Here is a 20,717-nt window from a genome sequence, read left to right on the forward strand (position 1 = left end):
CAGAGTTACTAAAAATACCTTAGATGTAAACATTAGCTCTGAAATACCTAAAATTCTTTGGCCCCTAAGATGACTAGCTCACATGACATAATGCTCTTTGATCGAGCTTGTGAGACACGAAGGTGATAGAGACTTGGGTCAAATTCAAGTGGCAAATTAATGACCGTCGGTTGTTACATCAGTCAGCATGAGTATGTTTTTAAGGCAGTTTCTCATGCTTCTTTTGGCAAATGCTGGGCAGGTCCCCACATTCACCTCAGAGTATACGATACAAAAATGGTAATAACATGATATCACACAGAACTAAGTTTATGCAATTCAGACAGATGATACACAGGACTTACATCACTTAGGTTACTTTGACAAATGTGGTGTCAGGAAGGGGATCTAACCACAAAGTTAAATGATAGAATAAGATATGCTGAATCCTGAAAAAGTGAGCCCCATATTAAATGGGATAAATGCTACAAAATAAGTTGCAGAATGTATATGTAGGCATATATAATGCAGTTCGTGTTCAAACTAAGTCTGCTGTTCAGTAGTTGAATTAGTATGTATGTGCTATATTCTTATATCATTCGTTGAATAGCAACAGGCTTACTGATGCTATGAATTAATATTTTGTCAGACTTCACTATGAAACTGAGTAAAAGACCTGGTGTTATTGTTTGCCTTTACTCCATGGCCTTGGCATTAATTTACATTTTGTTCAGATACTTCTAGCAGAGCAGGACAGCATGAATGATGGTTAAATTTATATCACACAAAGTCTCACCTCTCCCGGAGGAGGAGGAGGAGGAGGAAAAAGAAAACTTGAGAACTTAGTGTAGCTGGTTCAGGACAATTTGCTTATAAATAATCAGTGAAATATAATACATAAAGTAGAGTAGTTCCCGTAATGTACAGTCTTCGGTGATGTGAACTGAGTCATCTACTTGATGGTCACACTTTTTTCCTATCTTGTTTATTGATAAGTGAAAAAATATATTTGATAGAACTACAACTGAAAGTAGTAAGGTTTTGCTTGCTCCAACACCTTGTTATCAATATCAACTGCTTCTGCACATGGTTTTGAGTACTCCTTCACTTACGTTTAACAAAAAAAAAAAAAAAAAAAGAGAATCAATACACCAACTACTCGATTTAATAAATTGAACTGACATATCTTGTGAAATGCTTATGCTTATTTTTACATACCACTTGTTCAAGTTATGGTTCATAATGCAGTAAAGTAATATGGTTTCATATATAAATGTTTTATTTTATACGAAGCTCTCGCGTTATTACTATAACTTTTCCTTTGCTCATTATATTACTTTTTAAATCGCGTCTCACCTCACCTCTCAAGAAGAAGAAGAAGGAGAATAGAATTATAAAATATTAGTCCTTCATGGATATTTAACAGCTTATAATATACTATCACTCTTTATCAAGATGCACTTAAATATCATTTTCTCTTGAGAAACCCCTCGCATTATGTGCAAATCCTTAAACATTCTCTATATATTTCCTTTGTCTACAAACTTTTTATCCAATGATAATAAAGACTGACTGACTGATTGATTCACTATTATTAGGGTTACAATAAAAGCAGTCTGAAGATGTAGATAACAAACATAATTTAAGGGGTTTCAGCTAACATTTATCTCCTCCTTGCATGCAAACGATTTGCAGAATCTTCACATGACTTTACAACTTGAAAGTTCAAAAAATTAGCTGTTCTCAAATGCCAAAGACATTCAAAAGTAACAGAAGCCATTCAGGAAATAACCCTTTTGCAAGGAAGGTAATATGCCAGAAATTGATAAAAAGTGAAGTACCTAGAGTTGTCGCTGCATGTCTTGTATTAGTCAATTTCCTCCTCCTGCCCCCTTCTCTCATACCAATTCCCCCTCCCCATGTGTCTGTTTATCTGCTCCACCCCCTTCTCTTTCCACACTATCACCCCAGCCTCAGTAGGAGGTTGATGGTTCTTACCCCACTCTACTTCATTCCACATGTTAAGTAATATGTGTACCAAGTTAGGTTGCAATAGATCCAGGGATTTAGGAGGCGATTTTTCATCTGTGTACATACACATAAAATACATTAATATATTTAACACACATTTGTACATTTTTACCTGTATCTCTAGCGAATTTTGCCCTGCAATTCTCTCTCCCTCCCTCCCTCCCTCCCTCCCTCCCCCCTCTCTCCCTCTCCTCTCTCTCTCTCTCCCTCTCCTCTCTCCACCCCCCCCTCCTCTCCCTCTCCTCTCTCTCTTTCAGCTTACATTCAGTCCTACTGCCCTTAAAATGTGCTGCAAATAGAGTTAGAAGAAGTAATAATTTTTTCCTTTCATCATTTTTGTGTGTGTGTGTGTGTGTGTGTGTGTGTGTGTGTGTGTGTGTGCGCATTGTGAACTACACTTCTCTTTCACTCCCTCCCTCACCACTTTTAGAGGTAGGTGGTTCTTACGTCCAGAGTGGTTCTTCCCCAGACTGATATATATGTGATACATGTATATGTAAATGTACTTAACCCTTCTTGAAGGTGCTGGAAAAGATCATGTACTGGTATGCCAGAAACATAAAATAACTTTCTCAAAGTGAGATACTTAATCAGTCTTAATTTGTATTTCAAAAGGATCTCTGCACTGAACATGCCATTTTCTGTAACTTGTCAAAAGCATTTGATTGTGTAGTTCTCAGTATTCACCTGTATAAGCTCAAATTATATGGTACCAGCGATATTATCGGTAAGTGGTTTTTGTTCTAACTAAAAGATTGTGGAGTTTACATTAAGAAACGTTGGGAGTGTACACAATGAAACAACATCTTTAAAATGAGTACTGGTAATCACTACAAATGTTCCGTAGGGATCAATATTGGGTCTGTTTTCTTCGTGATTTTTCATGATATATCCAAGAAATAGAATAGAACTTTACTGAAAATGCAAGCATTATAATTAAGCCAATTTCAGAATGGAATTTCTTGAAAATTAATAAGTGACCACTGCAAATAGACTGTCACTGAATTTAGCTAAAGTGCAATACATTCAATTCTGTACTATGCAAGTCCAGACCACATCTTTAGGAACTATGCACAAGGATATTTCAATTAATGAAACACTATATTCTAAATTATTAGGTGTGTACATTAACAAAAACCCAAACTGGAAGACACGCATTGCAGATCTTAAACATGTAAGCTCTGCAACTTCTGCTTTCTGGATAATAATAAGTTTTGGAGATGAAAATATCAGAAAGTAGACTTGTGTTTTGATTTAATGATATAATATGTGGTGTTCACTGTAAAAGCTCCCATAGACCCCTCTTTAAACAGTAAATTTTGTTGTAGAAAAGTTCTTGTCAAATATAAATCCTTCAGGATTAAAGGAGACTCTGAATACTTCAGGATTAAAGAAGACAACTCGCCAAAAAACAATAAATGTTCTAGGAAAGTTGTAGATGCTCTTTGGTGAGTTGTCTCCTTTAACCCTGTAGTATTCAGAGTACATTTTCTCACATAGGTTTTTTTGTCAACAATGAATCACAGTTTGGAAACACCACCACCTTTCTTCAGTATAATACTACAAGGAGGAGAAATGATTTACATTGTCATTCACTCAGCCTTATTGTGACAGCCTTATGAATATTTGACCACCTACAAAGTGATGTACAAATTCAAGAGATAATAAAACTAACTTCAAGCCAAGATGGAACACAGTTACATAAAAATCTCTGTATGACTGGAGCCCACAGGGATACCATCTATGTACGTGGATGAGTTGCTGTAGTATTTAGAAAATAGGAAAAAATTACTGACGGAAATAAAGACTTGTAGATAGGTTGAGTTGTGCCTGGATAGCTCAGAGTCTCGTTTAAGTCCTGGTCAGTTCAGTTTTCATCTGTCAGGAGATTTCACACCTGGGTAGCAGTTTTACCATTGCCACTCAAATTACCATATACCTTACAGTTTACTCTTTAATGTTAGTGGTGTGGTTTTTAAGGTTCTATATCACAGAAATTATCATCATAATCATAATCATTATTGTTTCAGGTGGACTATCATTGGCCGTTGAAGGACCAAGCAAGGCAGAAATTAGCTGTCATGATAATAAGGATGGCACAGTTTCTGTTTCTTATCTTCCGACCGCTCCTGGAGAATATAAAATTTCAGTCAAGTTTGGAGAGAAGCATATAAAAGGGAGCCCTTATAATGCAAAGATCACAGGTACTGTAGCACATAGTTTATATAGATATTATTCATAAAGATAAAGGTTCTTGTTACCATATTTAACTGGCTTTTAACTTTTACCATGTATAGACAGCTAATAGTGCTCTCTGTAGTCCGTAAAGAGTCTCTCTCCCCCCCCCCCCCCCTCTCTCTCCCCCTCTCTCTCTCAGCCCCCCCCCCTCTTTCCCCCCTATATTTTTTCTCATTAAAATTGCAAAACCGGCAAGGATAGAAAATAATGAAAATTCACTTATTATGTGTGTACAGTGTAGTAGGAAATAGACAAAATAAAATTTGTACCATTTTTGGGGGTATACATGGTGCAAAATTTAGTACACAGAGTTGCCATCTCTCCAGACTATAACTGAACTAACTCAGCTGGGCATAAATTTGAACTGAGTGAGGAGGACATAAAGGCCAGTTAATCCGTGCTACTTCAGCCTTATTTGAGAGTTCAGCAGTCACAGTGGTTAGTGAGCAGTGGTGAGCCAGTTTTTCAGCAACCTGTGTCCAGATGTTTTCACAGTGTGAGAGGCATGGAGAAAATTGTAGCCAGGACAACAGTCACACCTTCTGTATTGAGGACAGCATGGGCAACCTACTTTCTTGTGTTACCTTTTTGAAGGATAATGTAATGGAGACCTGTAAGGTAAAGCATAGCCATCAACCTTTACATGTCAGAAATGAGATGATGATCATCCTGTTGTGTACCCAGTGGCTATCAAGCCAGGTCTGGGGCCTGTATGATGATGACAAATATAGTTTGGAAATGTTTGTTCACCTCAGAGCCTCTACACATGGATATATCCGCCTTGATGCAGTATACCCAACCAAGACTCATACGAAAAGATGTGGTGATTCTGCTCCTTTGTCAACTACAGGGTTATTACAAATGATTGAAGCGATTTCACAGCTCTACAATAACTTTATTATTTGAGATATTTTCACAATGCTTTGCACACACATACAAAAACTCAGTTTTTTTAGGCATTCACAAATGTTCGATATGTGCCCCTTTAGTGATTCGGCAGACATCAAGCCGATAATAAAGTTCCTTCCACACTCGGCGCAGCATGTCCCCATCAATGAGTTCGAAAGCATCGTTGATGAGAGCTCGCAGTTCTGGCATGTTTCTTGGTAGAGGAGGTTTAAACACTGAATCTTTCACATAACCCCACAGAAAGAAATCGCATGGGGTTAAGTCGGGAGAGCGTGGAGGCCATGACATGAATTGCTGATCATGATCCCCACCACGACCGATCCATCGGTTTTCCAATCTCCTGTTTAAGAAATGCCAAACATCGTGATGGAAGTGCGGTGGAGCACCATCCTGTTGAGAGATGAAGTTGGCGCTGTTGGTCTCCAGTTGTGGCACGAGCCAATTTTCCAGCATGTCCAGATACACATGTCCTGTAACGTTTTTTTCGCAGAAGAAAAAGGGGCCGTAAACTTTAAACCGTGAGATTGCACGAAACACGTTAACTTTTGGTGAATTGCGAATTTGCTGCACGAATGCGTGGGGATTCTCTACCGCCCAGATTCGCACATTGTGTCTGTTCACTTCACCATTAAGAAAAAATGTTGCTTCATCACTGAAAATGAGTTTTGCACTGAACGCATCCTCTTCCACGAGCTGTTGCAACCGCGCCAAAAATTCAAAGCGTTTGACTTTGTCATCGGGTGTCAGGGCTTGTAGCAATTGTAAATGGTAAGGCTTCTGCTTTAGCCTTTTCCGTAAGATATTCCAAACCGTCGGCTGCGGTACGTTTAGCTCCCTGCTCGCTTTATTCGTCGACTTCCGCAGGCTACGCGTGAAACTTGCCCGCACGTGTTCAACCGTTTCTTCGCTTTTGCAGGCTGACCCGTTGATTTCCCCTTACAGAGGCATCCAGAAGCTTTAAACTGCGCATATAATCGCCGAATGGAGTTAGAAGTTGGTGGATCTTTGTTGAACTTCGTCCTGAAGTGTCGTTGCACTGTTATGACTGACTGATGTGAGTGCATTTCAAGCACGACATACGCTTTCTCGGCTCCTGTCGCCATTTTGTCTCACTGCACTCTCGAGCACTCTGGCAGCAGAAACCTGAAGTGCGGCTTCAGCCGAACAAAACTTTATGAGTTTTTCTATGTATCTGTAGTGTGTCGTGACCATATGTCAATGAATGGAGCTACAGTGAATTTATGAAATCGCTTCAATCATTTGTAATAGCCCTGTGTAGTTGTTGGGGGCACCACTGTCTCTCTGCTGGTGCATCAAATGTAGTTAAAACAACGGTCACTGTGCAGGCAGTCTGTGGTGTTCCACAATCCTCACACTGTCTGTATGGATACTTGTCTCAAAGCAAACACCTTTTTTGACTCGAGGTGTGTGGTGCAGCTGTACAGTGCTGCAGAGCTGTGCAAACAGTATGCAGTGTCTCTCAGGCACTAGTCGTGAGGGAAGCTGAGATCCTGCATGGCATTATGACCCTCCTGAAACTATTTATTTCATATTCATGTGACAGCCATAGGATCCGAACTGCTGTGAGCAGTAATGTTGCAGAATGATAAACTGTAGTTTTTGATAGACCATGATCTTACTGCTGCTGAAACCTGATGTGCTAGTGCATGTTTCTCCTCCCTGTGTGAGGCATAGCATGATATTCTCACAAATAACCAACCAACACCCAAATTTCTGAATACGGATCTCATCTTACAATCGTCCCTTATATATAGAATGTAAACATCATTACTCTTAACTGATTTGCGTGGGTGCACTAAATGACATTCGTATGCATATCCAGCCATGTAGTAAACTCCATCCAATTTAACTTCTGTTGTATGCCATCTTAAGGGTGCTATAGTTCTGGATTTTACGTCAATTTCTGTATTCTGGTGCCAAATATTTCTAACATCTAAATATTTCTAACATCTTTATTGGCAACCTCCAGCAATAAATAAGAGCTAAAAGGTGTGCCACATATATTTGTATTATAAATTAATTGCTGTTAATATTTCAAGGACTATCTATTATCTGCAGGGTGTGACAGAACTGACTAAGCAGTTTTAAGGAGCAATAAAAAGTAAATCTGGATGTATAGAGAGAAAATGTTTTTATTTTATAAATGAGTACAATATACCATTTTACATTCATTTAGTTTTGAAAATAATGTCCACAAGATGGCAGCCATTAGCATCAATACATTGTTGTAGACGATCCATGAAGTTTTGAGCAGCTCTTGCACACACATTGCGAGGTATGGCATTCACTTCATCAATAATCTACTCTTTTAACTCTGATACAGTGTGAGGGTGGCTTTTGAAAACCTTTTTCTTCAGATATCCCCAAATAAAGTAGTCACAAACTCTGAAATCTGGTGACCGTGCAGGGCATCCAACATCATCCCTCAAAGAGACGAGGCATCCCGGAAACATTTCTGTCAAAACATCTGTCAAATTCAAGCTGTTTGAGCAGTAGCTCCATCCTGTTGAAACCACAAGTCCTCCAGTCCATGTTCTTGAACAGTCTCTTCCATTCTGGGATGCAGAAAATTTTGCAACATTGAAACATCACATGTGGAATTCACTATCAAGGTCGCTCTTTCCTCCTCAAAAAAGTAAGGACCTATGATGCCAGATTGTGATATGGCACACCACACTATCACTTTAGGAGAATGTTGTGGTCCCAGGACCGAATTGTGTTTGCATTAGGAACGGCATTGTTGCGTGGAATGTTGAACTGTCGCCGAAAAACTCGTTGTGTAGTGATCACAGATCTGTTGTTTTCATAATAAGGGTGAACGGCAAAACCACAATGTGCACCTGTCCAGACCATGTCGGCTATTGAAATGGGGTCAGTGATTGAACAAAGGCAGACCATGTGCAACTGCCTAGCCCTACCACAGCCCCAGCAGTAATCGATAGAAACTCGTTAGTCGGTTCTGCCGCACCCTGTATTAATATTCTTGTGTGGATCATCAGGAGAATAATAGAAAAATTGTGGAATAGTAAGTGCAACATTAAGTGGATTACAGAAATCAAGGAAGATATGGATGAGCTACAGATTACATTGGAAGACCTAAGAAACAAAACTAACAAAATCAGGAAACACACACAAACAAACCAGAATGCAAATGAGAATCAACAAACAGACAATAGGAAGGGTGATTTCCAATGAAGAAAGAAAGATGAGATCCAAGAGAATGAAGTAGTACTCGGCTGACAGGAAACTGAAAAATTCTTTGTATAAAGTTGGTTAGAGTGGTCCAATGAAGGCCATGAAATGTTAATAATAATAATAATAATAATAATAATAATAGAAACAGTAGATCACATCACAAGTGGATGTACAATACTAGCAAATACAGAATACCCCAGAAGACATGACAATGTAGCAAAAATAATACATCAACAACTTGCCATAAAACATAAACTAATAAAACAACACGTTCCCACATACAAGTATGCACCACAAAATGACTGGAGAATGATGAATACAAATTATACTGGAACAGAACCATTATAACAGATAAAACAACACCACATAACAAACCTGACGTCATACTCACCAATAAAAAGAAGAAATTAACACAACTAATCGAAATATCCATACCCAATACAACAAATATACAGAAGAAAACAGGAGAAAAAATTGAAAAATACATCCAACTGGCTGAGGAAGTCAAGGACATGTGGCATCAGGATAAAGTTGACATTATACCGATTATACAATCAACTACAGGAGTCATACCACACAATATCTACCAGTACATCAATGCAATGCAGCTACATCCAAACGTATATATACAACTACAGAAATCCGTAATTATTGATACATGTTCAATAACCCGAAAGTTCCTAAATACAGTGTAACATATACCATACAGTTAAAAGGAAGTCACGCTTGATCAATGTCCGCATCACGTTCCATTTTTAACCAGACGTAAGGTCTGAGAAAGGAAAGAAGATGATGATAATATTCTTGTGTAAATTTTACATACAAATTACAAGATACAGTAATCACAAAGTACAGTGGTATGATCTGCAGCTGATACAAACTAGTTTTTCCATGTATTAATTGAGATTATTATTACTTGTAACCATTTTAAATATGAAAAGAGTAAAGCATATGCCTTTAATTTTAGGTAAGTAGTCTACCGTAAGTCATAGTAATAAGTGTACCTTGCAGACACTTATGTAAAGAACAGTTCTCCTTACTGATGGTTTTTCTTGATTCATTTTACACTCCTCATAGTTCTCCTTCTTGATGCAGTGTACAAGTATGGCTTTCGCATAAAGCGTTTCACTATCATAATGGGTCATTCCACGTCAAAGGGACCAATATTTAAAAAAAAAAAGTCTCAGTGTGACCATCCCAAAATCAAATGGAAATTCAGTGTGAAGATTCTACTTGGTATTTCAGTCCAGTATCTTCAGTTGTTCAATTTTTAGGGGCTTATAAAGAGAGGCTACTCACCTTTGCATCATATACGAAGGTGCAAATGTGTCAAGTTTGTTAGGCTTTTTTAAAAGTTCTAGCACACATTTGGTCATTTGCTTTACCATACATAGACAACTTTTTACGCTGAATTACACCATGGCAAAATGTGTGATTTAACCACACCTATATATAGATACAAGCTTCTAAAATGGTTAAAAAATTTGTCGTGCTATTCTGAGAGCCAAGGTTTGACCGACCACTGCTACTTTTCATATGAACCAATCACACCAAAACTTCAGGTGGTTATTCCTACCTATGATGTCTATATATGGATCAAATTTAACAAACATTGGGTGCTTAGAAGAAAATATATGCATCTGAAAAGTCGGCCAAAATTTTCTACATGCAAATTTTAGGATTTTTTTTTGAGGGGGGGGGGGAGGGGGAGGCAGTATCTCAACTGTGTGTTGTTCAATTCTCTTTCTCTTGTCATAGCTGGAAAGAGCATGCTTTAAGCTTTCAAAGCTATATTGTTTAATTTCTGGATCTTGCGTATTGATGAGTAAGGATACCTATTCAAAAGTAGGGAAAATGGGTTACTAATAAATACAAACAATTAATACAATTTGAAGTTGTAAATCAAATAATGTGTAATTGTAATGGCTTTTAATGGTATAGGATTTGTGTATGGATTAAGGAAAGTAACTGTGTTAATAAGAAGTGTTTTTACATTATTTTACAGTATAGAATATAAAATAATAAAACCTGAGAAAATGCTCTTAAGATTATAAAATCTAGAAGGTCATAATGGAATACTATGTTGCTTTAGAGCCTTTTAGCTCTACAAAGCATGGTGGTGCATATATTCCCTGTCATTTAGTTTCCATCAGCATTATAAAGCATCAGTAGTTTTTAAGGCTCTATCCTCGCCTCAGTGATACATTGCTGAATCACCACTTTCAGTAGTTGCTTTCATTATTTGTAATTTTCACTGTGTCAGTCTTCTGTGTCAGATCTTTGGCATTGGCATTGTACAATCTTAGTGTTGAGTATTGAGTGCTTGAATAATCAATCATCATTGTTGTTGCTGAAGGTTAGCACTAAAACAGTTTGTTTTGATGGCCCAATTTCTATATTTTATATACAAATGAGACTGAGTCTTCTGTGCTTCAAACCTGGATATTCATGAGCTTTCAAAATTGCTCGTTATAGCTTAATAAATTATTGTATAAAATGAACAGAGTCCCCTTCACCCAATTACTTTGGTGGATCAGATGGAACTGATTGTCGTAAGTCATCACCATTCTATTATAACAAAAGTTAACTACAATAAGTCAAGGAAATGTTGCCAATGGACAGGAAGCTTCTATGACATAGGTCTGGGCTTGATTTTACTGAAGATGTCCAAATCTGTTCATAACATAATGCCTTGTTGATGACAAAATTTTAGTGCCTGCAGAAGACATGCTGCAACCAATTTGGTAAAGAAAAACACGTAACCATGAAGACTTTAACAGCAGTAACCATTGGAATGTCTGATAGGTTGAAGTTAATGGCTAATGAAGTTTTTAAACGTGGTCAGAAAATTTGTACCAAATGTAGAAACGCGGTGGCCCAAAAATAATTGTCCCACCAGGATAAGCAAGAATCACCATCCACTGAAGACATGGATGTTGTTGATGCTTGCTTTACTGCTAATATTTCATTATCATCACTTGGAGAGTCACCATTACAGCTTCAATCGATCAGCAAAAGCAATTGAATGAGATATATAAAGCACAAATTTCTGAAAGCCCAAGGCAGCATCACTAAGGTAATTGCCACAGCTGCTGCTGTGAACCAAGTAGATATTGCTCAAATACAAATGGAAGAGTGCTAAAAATATAAAGATATGAATATCTTAATTGAAGAACTTAAGATTTAGCTTCAGGCTTCAAGAAATGGCAATAAAGTTCAAATTTTGACCATGGCCCCAAACAGCTGGACTATTCAAAAAATGGCTAAAGAATTTGCTGTTTATACTAAAATAGAAAATAAGTGTAGGAAACTAAAGACGGAAGATGGGATTTTAGCAGCACCTGCAGACTGAAAAAGGAAAAAACGCAATGATGAACTAAACCAAAATGAGATGTTGAGTTTTTTTGTTTACGGCCAGACAAAAAGGACTGTGTTGCAGTAAGAGTAAATCGGAAAAAGATTCACAAGCAGGAACACCTGCTCCTTTGAAACCTGAAAGAAACGTTCATTATGTATTGTAAGCGATATGAAAATCAACTGAGCTTCTCAAAATTTTTTGTGTCCAGACCAAAATGATGCACTACATTGGTGCTTCTGGATCACATTCAGTATGTGTATGTGCAGTTCATCAAAATGTCAAATTAATGTTGGCTTCAGAAACATCCATCCAAGATGGCTACAAGGTTTTGAGGGAAAGAAACTGTATGCAGTTTGGAATCAAAAGATTGCATGCTGCAGTGGTGTGAGGAATGTCCAGAAAAAATACAACTAGAGGCTTTTCTTGAAGATGCTTTGAAAGACTATGACCCTGAAGAAACAATGTAATATCACAGCAATGGGTCCACACACACACACACACACACACACACACACACACACACACACACACACAACTGTCTCCATTGTGCCATTCCTGTCAATGCCTTTCAAATGAAGAAGCTAATAGCATATTTAAAGACAAACATTGAAAACATTGTGAACATTTATTACTTTAGTGATGGTTCAGTTGCTCAATATAAGAATTTCAAAAATTTCACCAATTTACGTCTGCACAAAGTGATTTTTGGCATCACTGCTGAATGTATTTTTTTTTTTAGCCAAGGCAAATCAACTTGTTATGACATTGTGGGAACAGCAAAAAGACTAGCAGTCTGTGCTAGTTTGCAGAGGCCCTTAGACAACCAGATATTGACTCCATATGATTTATTCAAACTCTGTGATGATAGTATTCCGGGCATAAACTTCTTTTATATACCAAATAAGATTTTGAAAAAATTCCACCTGATTATGATGCAAGGTTTGTCATGGAACATACAATATCTGGAACAAGAGAAAAACATCAGTTTAAGCCAATTGATTGTAATCAGCTCAGAGTAAGCAGTTTTTCCAATGATGCTACAGCATTCACAATTAATGCCTCTGAAGCAGATGAAGAAATTGCAGCAACCTCAATGGTGAGTTTAAAACCAGGACAGTATGTTGCTTTTATGTATGGCAATTTTTGTGGTTTGGAAAAGGGTGTGAAATTTCACATGAACAACAAGATGTCCTAACCAGCTTTACGCACCCACATGGTTTTGCTCGTTCCTTCACTGGCCAACTGCTAAAGACACCTGCTGGATTCCTGAGCAACATATTTTCATGACTTTAGAAGCACCACCACCACCACCATCATCATAATCATCAGTAAGACAATACAGTTTTCCTCAATCTGTCCATGTCAAAATTGTAGAACTATTTAACCAAAACTGGAACTGATTATTAAGTGTTTTTGTTTTGCAAGTTTTCTGTGTTGTGTATTATGCTTGTTTTATGGCATATGTTAAAATAATGTTTGAAACTTATTTATATACTTAAAAAATTTAATTGTGGGGCTTAATGAGCAAAATATTTTGCTTTTCAATCTTCTTGAAGTGCTAAAATAATAACTTTTGAAATGTATTCTTACCCATCAATATGCAAGATCCAGAAATTAAACAGTATAGCTTTGAAAGCTTAAAGCATGCTCTTTCCAGCTGTGGCAAGAGAAAGAGTATTGAACAAAACACAGTTGAGATATTGCCCCCCAAAAATACTCTAAAATTTGCATGTAGAAGATTTTGGCCGGCTTTGCAGGTGCATATATTTTCTTCTAGGCATCCAATGTTAATTAAATTTGATACATGTATAGACATTATAGGTAGGAATAACCCTCTGAAGTTTTGTTGTGATTGGTTCATATGAAAAGCAGCAGTGGTCGGTCAAACCTCGGCTACCAGAATAGCACGACAAATTTCTTAACCACTTCAGAGGCTTGTGTCTATATATAGGTGTGGCTGAATCACAAATTTTTGCTGTGGTGTGTTTCAGCATAAAAAGTTGTCTATGTATGGTGAAGCAAATGGCCAAATGTGTGCTAGAAATTCTAAAAAAGCCTAGCAAACTTGACACACTTGCACCTTCGTATATGATGCGAAGATGAGTAGCCTCTCTTTAAAAGCCCCATAAAAATTCAATCATTGAAGATACTGAACTGAAATTTGGTATATGACCACCAAAGACCATACAGAACCTTCACAGCAAATTTCATTAGATTTGGAGATGGTCGAGTGGGAACCTCTGGTCCCCTCAACTTGGAATGACCCTAATGTTATTGAAAGTGTTAAAAATAAATAAGGAACCACACCCTTGTGGTATTCATTCAAGGCTTTACATTTAGTATATAGTGAAATTCTGCACATTGTTAGTTTGAATTTATTATGGATCTTTCAGGAAGCATCAGTGATGTAAAACTTACAGTAAAACCCCCCTTTTTACACTTTTCAGCGTACTGACAAAAAAAGGTATAAAATATAGGATATCACAGGAAACCCAAGTGAAAATTAATAAATTACTCTTACTGCATTCTCTTTATATTGTTCTAAATATGAAATTAATACAATTTAACTTTTGCTTTTGGAAAAAAACCTGAAATAATTGTTTTTATTTCTTTCCAACGGTTATTAGCTCTACTATTTTGTGAAACCACATTAAAAAGATATTTGTGCTCTAATGTGAGACTTTTTATTGGTATCATTTTAAATTACAATAAATGAAGCTTGTAACACAATATTTGTTAAAACACAAAAGTTTGCAGTCTACATAAATGGAAACAATAGGCACGAAATCTTCAGTTTATTGCCAACAAGATCACATACTTCAGACCATCCTGGGAGAGGAAGAGTGCAGAAATTGCCATCATGTTATGGAACATCATGAGGAGTAATATTTTATCTGACATCAGGTCGCACCAACATAAGACTGTGTGCCTAGTATGGATTCGCATATTTTGCACAGAATTAACGATTCGTGAAAGCTCATTATAGATATGGCTGTCTTCAAAAGCGGTGTTTATTTGTATAAATGACTGTGAAATTAATTTAAAGCAGTTGTAGTACAACACAGTGAGCAGAAGGAAGGTTGTTACTAGAGTCAGTACTGTTAGATCGCGATTATCATTAAGGCAGTGACTCAGCATATTTCCCACCCTTATGAACACTGTGAATGTATAATACAGGCAGCTCTGATCCAACACCCTGACAGTGAAAATCTTGCCTAACTGTGGTAATGTATTGTTACACTATCAGCAACTTTGCTTATAGTCTGTACTTCCTGCTTTGTTCCAAGGCTGACTTTCAGCAGGAATATAGTACACTCTTTGCAGAAATCTCTGTTAAACTCAATGTGAAAGGTTGGGATAACACCAAAGGAAACTTAGTGTGGGAAATGTGTAACTCAGAATTATTAATGATGGGGAACTATTGTATTGAAAGAATAAGACTTCTGTTGGGACTGACAAAAATGACTGTAAAAAGTGGGAAAATGTAAAATATGGAAATGTAATAACAGGGGTTTTACTGTAGCTTGCTGTTTTTGCTTAAGTCATCCTACCAATTATGGATACTTATAAATAGGTGGATGGCATAATCATAAATTTCTGAAGATGTTTGGTACTATATCACTCTTTAAAATGATAATACAGATGTTAACATAAAAAACTTTGAACATGTGTGGTGGGCTCACTTTCTTAAGTTATAGAACTGAGTATGTTATCTTAAATAGTAAGTGTTCATCAGACACGAATGTGATGTTAGTAATTCCTCAAGGAAGTATGGCAGAGCCACTCTATCTAAGTAGTATATATGGTGCGATCACAAAATGTGGTGAATGATTTTATCAGAAACAAAGTAAGCTTATATGGAATTTTATTTAATCTCCTTTAAAGTACTGTCTTCGCAAATAATGCACTTATCCTAATGTGGAGTCAACGACAGGAAGCATTTCTGGACAGCTCCGTTTGGAAGAATGTTCAGCTGCTCTGTTATGACCCTCTCAATGTCACAAATGGTGGCAATATGTTTTACTTTAAGCACAGTTTTAATTCGTGGGAAGAGCCAGAAGTCGCACTGTGGTAAACCTGGTAAGCAAGGTGGATGTGAAAGGACACTTCAGGCAAAAACTCATGAATAAAAAGGTGTTGCATGGCACATTTTTATTATGAAGCAGGAAGTCAGTTGCCCATTTTTTTGTGGTCTTTTTCTTCGTACATCATTTTACAAACATTGCAGTACACCTTTGTAAAATTTGGCATTTACAGTTATTCCACTTAGAATGAACTCTGATCACACTGTGCCCTCATTATGGGGAAGGGGAAAGGGGGGGGGGGGGGAGAGTATTATATTGAATTTTCGACTGATGTGCCTTTTAAGAGTGAATAGGGTCACTGGTTATCCATAGTGAACTCTGAATTTTTTTACTCAGGATTATACCGATAGGCCCAAGTTTCAACTCAAATTACAATTTTGGATATGAAGTCCAGATCTGAATGAAAACTGTCCTCCAGCTCCATGCAAACTGACACACAATTTCCCTTCTGTTTGTCACTCAATAATCTAAACTAACGGTAGTACCTGTGACAGGAATACAAAAAGGTAATCTATGATTAGAAGCATCTCCCCTGAGACCATTACAAACATATTCATTCTTCGAATTTTTAATTGTTCTTATTCATAAACTTGCTTCTTAACATCAAATATTGGATACTGGTGCATGTTGTGGTTGTTGGACATCCTAGTTGAATATTGTCAATGTTGAATCAGTGAATAAAAATTGTAGACACAGTCTAAAAATACCATAATAATGAACATTTGACCATATGATCATATCTGTCCGCTTTTAACCTGTCTCCAGTTTGACAAGGGTTTCCAATTGCAGTTTTTCCAGTGATATAGACCCTGTTGGGCCAAGTTGACTATTAAAGCCATCTTTCAAACTTGTCACTCTCATAACACCAATTGCATCCTGCCCTTAAACAAATAGTTATCTGTCAACTGCAGATGACCTGAATGGATTACAATGCTACTTGTTTAAGATGGTTTTGTGCTACATGACTGTGATAACATGCTTAACTCTTGTCAGTTACTTTGTGATCTCCTGAATTAGTACAGTTGCAAATTTTCCTAACCTAAGTGGATAGTTAAACCTATACTTTGAGAATGAATGATTAATCTATTATTTGTGTAATTCCTTGCTGTACTGCAAAATATTTGTCAATCCAGAATAATTTGTCCAATTCATAAAAGTCCTTGAAATTAGTTTACTAACAATCTCTGTTTTTCTTAGAATCTGTAATAAGACACAGTCTCAATTTTTTTTTGTTGAAGTTTTATGACAACAGTGTCATTATACTTACATGACTTAAATGACAGAGAAATGGCTGTAATCTATACTGTACTTGTTTGGATATGTTAATTTTTGAGCAATTTTTTTTAATTTTGCACACAGGTGAAGGCAGAAAAAGGAATCAGATTTCTGTAGGTTCGTGCAGTGAAGTGTCCTTCCCAGGTAAGGTGACTGATGCTGACATCCGATCTTTGAATGCGTCAATTCAAGCACCAAGTGGCCTTGAAGAGCCTTGCTTCTTGAAAAGACTGCCAAATGATAATATCGGTAAGTGCCTCTGAAACTATGTCATTTCTGATGTTAAATGACATTTGTCAATTAAATATACATTTTACTGAGTACTTGAAATAAAATTTCTTCAATTATCATATGTACATTAAGCTAGATCAAACAATGGAAAGTCGTGGTCAGAATATCAACAGTATTGTGTAAAGGATAGATTGCTACTCACTGTAAAGATGACACACTGAGTTGCATTTTAAGCTAGACTACTTAAATTTCAAATGTGTAAGTACTTTAAAAAGTATATGACAACTCATGGTGATTTCATGTGGAGAGGGTAAGTACAAACTGATTTTTTCCCCTTCTGAGACATATTCAAAAAGGATCCTTTCAGTGACAAATATCTCAAGGGAGCTGTGTCTCATAGTCTCAATTTCTGAATCCAAATGCAGCCAGTGTATTAAATTAATGGAAGAGCTGGATTTGGGAAGAAACAGCTACAGTGCCTGGATGTTACTTAGTGTGATGACAAAACTAAGACCTCAATACATAGCAACATTTTCACAAATGAAATTGCAGGTCCACTTGTGGCAAGCAGCATGATCTGATCAGAGTACTGAATAAAAGCAAAACTATGGAGAAAAGCAGAGTCCTTGAACTATTCAAGCCATGCAAGAAGACAAGTGATAACAACAACTACAAGGACTTTGTTGTGTCATTTATACAAGATCTTAGGATGAATGTTTTTGAATTGACAGTCTGATGGGGTAGACTCATTGCTAATACCAGAACAAGAAGAATTTTGACCAGGAAGAGGTACTTCCCAATTACTGCACCTCTTCAGTGGGCCAGCTTTTATTGACTTGACATGGGCCTACAACACAGTGCCTTGCTGTACACTCCTTAGTAAAGTCTATACAGTGACAAACAACTATTAACTCATTCAAATGGTTTAGTGCTTTCTGAAGAACAGACATTTTTTCATTGAAATGAACTAGTTCGTATACTCTGTAATATCTACACTATTGATAAGCCCTACCCACAAGATGCAAAGAGCTTCTTTTCTACACATGATGTTGCCTTATCTGCTTGAAAGGCAATGTTTGAAGGTGCTGAAGGTAGGTTCAAATCCAGAGGAGTTGTGCAGATGGTTTTCTTACTCTCAAAAGAATCATGTAAATCAGTACACTGCTTTGCTCCAAAATATCCAGGAGTAACTCTTGACTGATCACCCACCTATAAGAAACACTGCTTAAACACCAAAAGGAAGGTATCAGTAAGGCACAATATTATCTGGAAATTATCTGGAACAACCTGGGGGCCACATCCTCACATCTTAAGATCTTCAGCCACAGCTCTTTGTTATTCAACTGCAGAATACACCTGTCCCATTTGGTGCAGATCTAACCAAGTGAATAAAGTAGATGTTACCTTAAATGAAATCCAGACTCATTACAGCAGATATCTAATGTGAGTGTGCATCCAGACTGGAGAAGTCTGACACTGAATTTGGGGACCCATTCATTATATGGGTATCAGTTGGCAAACCCAGAGGCTCAAGTTAAGAAATAGCTTCCTTCATGTGACAGAAAGCCTCATTTAACCATCTTCATACATCAGACAAAATACATGGCATTCCTGCTCCAGCCACCTTGCAGTATGGATGATACCTTCTGATAACTTCCCTTCAAGTCACAAGAAAAGTTGGTCCATATGGAATATGATAAACAAGCTGCACCCTGGCATTGGCAGAATGAAGATAAAATTGAGAAAATGGGGATTTTTGTGCAACGGACCAAGCGTGTATCCCTCGCAGGAGGCTATGTCGAGAAGTTATGTCAGTTGTTTATGAAACAAACATTTTTCTTGCTTTTTTACCAGACTTATCAAACCACCATTGCATGCAAGCAAATGGTGAGAAACTTTTTTTTAATCTGAATGATAAATCCAATACTTTTTTTAGTGTTTTAGATACTATTTGCAAAATTAAATATAGCTCTGAAAATGCCTTGCTTCAATATTTAGTGGAAATTAGATCCAATCATCTAAACTTCAATAAAGATCAGGTATACAAGTGCCATTTTTAGAAACTATAAATTGGAAATTTGTTTAATCATGTCAGAAACACACACTAAGTTACAGCAGTTTCACAATCATTAACAAAAAATACTCCAAACAAATTGATACCATAAGCATTAACATTTCTACTAACCGGTAATGGCATCAGTTAATTATATGCTACACAAATACATATTGCATATGGTGTGAGTAGTATGTAGGTAATTCACATGCTTCCTTGGTGACATCAGTCATATTCTGCAGAGTGTATGTATTTGGGCACAGTTTGCAGAATTTCCAAATCTGCTGCATTGCTGGTAAGCCTCATTACCAGAACGTCAATGTTTATTTATGACCAATACAACATGGGGCAGAGCAGTTTATGGATTGTTTACAAGGCTTGCTGTTTGTAGATGGAGTCCCTGCTCAATCCAGTAGTGGTCATGTCGCATGCCTGGGGCATCATTGATGTGTGTCTTTGTTTCTGTCTAATATGCCAGATGATTGTAATGCATTTAATGCTCTGTGCACCATACTATTTCCAGTTGATGTTTTATCTGAACTTTAGGTTGATGAGCAACTTTAATGCTTTGAAAATCTATAATATCTAATCTAATTACCTGTACAGGAATTAAGTCTTGCCATACCCCCTTATTTCACAAATGCTGCACAATCTTATCATGAATAAGAGAGACCAGATGTGATGGCTGACATTGTCAACATGTAAAGCCACATTTACATCCAAATCACCACAAATCTACCTTGACCTTATAAGATTGATTCTCACTTCTGCATGTTTGATGAAATCTTAATTTCACTGTCACAGTTTGCACATGCTGCCAATAGTATGCTGTTATCAAGTTGCACATTTCCACAAATGATAAAGTGACTGGGTCCGTTGGCAGGAGTTACAATGTGGAATAAGCCTTTTTAGTCATTTAGATTATGACAGTGCATCGACAACCTACAAGCACTCGAAACAACTGAATTGCAACAGAACTTCCTGCTTCTATTAGTTCAGTGACACACAGTGTTTAATTTTATTATACCTATATGTTAAAGGTGTAGAAAACTCATCAGCCAAGCAAACAATGCATGATACTGCCAAGGTTAGTTAAACTTGGAGTATTTTGTGAAAACTGAAGATCATGGTTTTCTTATGTTGATTACTAAGGTAAAGAGGATGGGTTGCTAAGTGATAATCTTTCCTAAAAGATTATGATGAGAGGTTGTGGCACATGAGGAAATTTGTTGCATCAAAGAACTAGAACATGAAAAATCTGAATTACAGGTAAGAGAGATCTGGTTTAGGAAAAGAAAACAACTAAATGATGAAAGGGAGGGTATTTTGGTAGCACATTTGG

At 37.0% G+C, this 20,717-nt stretch overlaps 1 protein-coding gene across 2 annotated transcripts in view; it reads left to right on the forward strand.

The window, feature by feature from the left end:
* Nucleotides 1-20,717, forward strand: part of LOC126183651 (filamin-A) — a 537,330-nt gene that overhangs the window by 485,477 nt on the left and 31,136 nt on the right. For both annotated transcript variants that reach the window (XM_049925796.1, XM_049925797.1), the window contains 2 exons: nt 4,041-4,214; nt 17,176-17,340. In XM_049925796.1, the coding sequence (XP_049781753.1) occupies nt 4,041-4,214; nt 17,176-17,340 (339 nt within the window). The remainder of the gene's footprint in view (nt 1-4,040; nt 4,215-17,175; nt 17,341-20,717) is intronic.

The sequence above is a fragment of the Schistocerca cancellata genome, chromosome 4 (assembly GCF_023864275.1).
Source record: "Schistocerca cancellata isolate TAMUIC-IGC-003103 chromosome 4, iqSchCanc2.1, whole genome shotgun sequence".
NCBI lineage: Eukaryota > Metazoa > Arthropoda > Insecta > Orthoptera > Acrididae > Schistocerca > Schistocerca cancellata.